General features: G+C 63.2%; 1 protein-coding gene across 1 annotated transcript in view; it reads left to right on the plus strand.

The window, feature by feature from the left end:
- Window positions 1-2325, plus strand: part of LOC107152173 — a 9230-nt gene extending 6905 nt beyond the window's left edge. The window contains exons 2-3 of the mRNA XM_015497713.2: window positions 203-401; window positions 1282-2325. Coding sequence (XP_015353199.1) covers window positions 203-401; window positions 1282-2059 — 977 coding nt within the window. The 3' untranslated portion in view covers window positions 2060-2325. The remainder of the gene's footprint in view (window positions 1-202; window positions 402-1281) is intronic.
- Window positions 2326-3325: the final 1000 nt, after the last annotated feature.

A 3325-nucleotide genomic window follows, 5' to 3' on the forward strand; every position in this document is an offset into this window, starting at 1 on the left:
GGAGGGGAAGAGGGAGGCTGGAGGAGGGGGCAGTGGGGTAGGGAGGGAGCCGGGCACAGACCCTCAAAGGACCAGGTTGGTGGGAACACCTCGGCCAGACCTCCTCCAGGACCTCCTCCCAGGCCTGTCAGGTGCCAGGCCTGCTGCAGCGGTGTGGGCGGGGCTCCGTGGAGAGGCCCCCAGGGTCCCCCGGACTAGGCAGGGAACCATGTGGAACCAGGCGAAGGCACCTCCTGGACGGCTGGTGCTGGACCCAGGGTACAGGGAGAAGGCCACTGCAGCCTCTGCCCCTGGACAGAGACAAATCAGCAAACTCCACTCCTGAGTGAGAGAGGCTGGAGGAAGGGTACAGATCAGGGAGCCTCTGCCAGAGGAGCCGGCCTTGACCCAAGATCTCACTGGTAAGAAGATTCCAGTTCTGCGAGCTCCAGAGGCCTGGCTCCCAAGAGAACTAGGCGGGACCAGGGTGGTAAACAGCAGAGCAGGGTTGGTGCCCAGGCCCAGCTGACCCCACACCTGGCATGTCACCCTGGGCTTTCCATCTGCCTGGGCCAGGGTCACGATGTCTGACTAGATGGCTGTAGGGAGGCACAGGGACCCAGGGCCCAGGTGTGTGGGGAGAGAGGCCCCTCTCCAGGGCTCCAGAGCAGCCGGAGAACGTCACCCCTGCTTGCACATGGCCTGCAGGGTGCCCCCAGCAGTGCACAGAGGGTCCAGCATCAGGACAGAGGCCACCCGCCCTTGCGGGCAGGTGACCTGGGTAAAACGGCTCTCTGCACAAAGACCTTGCTTCTTTAGTTCACCAAACATTCTTTTTTCTTTTCTTGTGCGGTACTGGGGATTGAACACAGGGCCACTCCACCCTGAGCCACAACCCTGGTCCTTTTTATTTTGAGACAGGGCCTCCCTAAGTTGTCCAGGCTGGCCTTGAATTTGAGATCCTCCTGCCTCAGCCTCCCGAGTCTCAGGGATTACAGGCTCACCAAGTCGGCTGTTGCCAAACATTTCTGTCCTGAGCTCCTGTCGTGTGCTGAGCAGGGTCCCTGGCCTTGCTGTCCCCAACGGTGTGGTGGCCTGGGAGTGGGAGACTGAGGCTTCCGGCCACCTGCTTCTGGCCATAGGGACTCCACCAGCCCTCACCTCAGCCCTGGTCTCTGCCTGGGGCTTCCGCAGGCCACCCTTCAGTGAAACACCTGCACCCAGAACCCGTGCCTGGCGCCGGCGAGGCCTGGCCTGACCACCACCCTGGGCTCTGTGCCTGGCCCTTCTCTTTCTCCACAGGAGTTACAGTTTGTGGTGTCAGCCTCCGTTCAAACCCAGCCTCCTTTTGCCAGTCACTTGGGCCTCTGAGCCTCTAGCCTCAGCCTCCACACCCGTAAACAGTGGTACCTCGAGGGGCAGTTCTGAGAGGCAACACGCCGGCCCTGACTGGCGCCTCACTCGGCACAGCCCTCTTGCTCTGCCCGCCACACGCCCTCCTGTGGCCCACTGGCCGCCATCTTTGGCCATCCTGCTGCTGGAGCCCAACCCAGCCCTCAAGAGATGGTGGTGCCGAAGGTCGTGGAGGACCCATGGACTCCCCTCTGCCAGGGACGCCCCCTGTTTCCTTCCCATTCTCTTCCCTGGGCACGCGCCCCGTCAATGGCAAGACGTGGATCCTGGCTGCTCCGCAGTGTCTGAACTGCTGTCTGGGTCCCCTGCCACTGCCCTCCCGGAGCCCTGTGTCCTGGGGACGCTCTTGCTGGGCTCCAAGAGGTGGGGACAGAGCCCAGCAGGATGGCATCACAGCTGGGTGCCGGCCTGTCCCCAGGCTCCTGGTCACTCAGCAGCCTGGACTCTCCTGGGTCACCAGGGCCACCAGGCGCCTCCTTGCTGTGTTTGTGCTGGGGTGAGCGTGCGCTTGTGCGTGCGCAGGTGGGAACGCGTGCTCTCACGAGAAGCAGGGCAGGTCCTCTGTGCGGGGAGGGAAGGGGCCTCGCGGCCTGGGCTGAACAGGGCAGGACTGCAGCATCCCGCCGGGGTGACACAGGCTGGCAGGGCCATGTGGCTGTTTGTTTGATTTCCCCCGACTTCCAAACTAGTTGAAATTACACACCAAGCACCGATTTAATTAAGTTTTCCGGTGTGTGGCATAATTAGTGAGACACACGTCGGAACGGGTGGGCGGGCACAGCCCTGCTCCTGCCTGTTACAATTTTCAGCCCTCGGGCCACAAAACATGGCGTTTGGGGGATGGAGGAGCCGGGCTGCCTGGGTCTCCCTGTGTGGCCTCCTGTCCACTCCACCCGGGGAGTGACCTGCCGCTACCTGGGGCCACAGCTGAGCTCAGGTTCTGGGGCACGATCACATTACAGGTAGGCGCTGCCCGCAGGGCGCGAGCCCCACGGCTCCATGGTGTCCAGCCCCATGGCGCGGGCGGCCCTCCTCCTGCAGACCTGGTCTCTCTCTGCTCAAGGCTGTGGTCACCCCAAGGCCTGCTGCCCGGGAAGCTCCACCACGTCAGGAGCCCAGGCTGCCTGGGAGGCGTGAGACTGGGACTGTTGAGACCAAACCCAAATCCCCTTCGGAAGCACCTTCTGGACTTTCCAGGCCATGGGAGGGTGAGGCCTGCGCAGGGGAGCAGACCCTTCTGAGCTTACGGCCCCTTGTCCTCGCGTGCCCTCTGCAGAGCGCTTTGCTCCCCGCTGCCCCCTGAAATGGCCTCTCAGAGGCCTCCAACAGCAGCTTGGGAGCCAAACCCAAGGCACCCATTCCTCCTTTCCTCCCTGGACTCCTGCAGTGTTCTCCCCGGCCTGTCCCTGTGCTCAGCTTGTGCTCCCCTGGCCGTCCCATGTCCCTCTCATTCACCTGAACAGTCTGGAGTTGCCAACCCCTGACCCTGGCCTGAGCCCAAGCATGTGGACGCCAGGCTGCTCCCGGCTCAGGGCTGCCCTCCCACTGCCCCTGCCCAGCCAGCTGTGCAGCCCCCTGGCCCTTCCTGACCACCAGGGCCCTGAGCTGGGACTGCCCACCTTGCACAGTGGGCCCAGAGCCCCCAGGCAGCCCCCGAGTCTCAACTCACCACGTGACCCCAGGCCAGGTTCAGGACGTGGGATGGAAAAAATGTGGACATTTATTAAGCCCTGACTGTGTGCAGGCCTCGTCCTCAGTACTTGACCATCACTGGAGGCCCCAGCTCACTCCTCCCACCACCGTCCTCCAGTCAAGAGGCCAAGGCTAGAGCGCTCGCCTCGCATGGGCGAGACCCTGCGTTCAGTCCCCAGCACCCCCCCCCCAAAAAAAAGGAGGCCAAGGCCAAGGCTGGAGGATTAGGATGCTTACTCAT

The sequence above is a fragment of the Marmota marmota genome, unplaced genomic scaffold (assembly GCF_001458135.2).
Source record: "Marmota marmota marmota unplaced genomic scaffold, marMar, whole genome shotgun sequence".
Taxonomy (NCBI): Eukaryota; Metazoa; Chordata; class Mammalia; order Rodentia; family Sciuridae; genus Marmota; species Marmota marmota.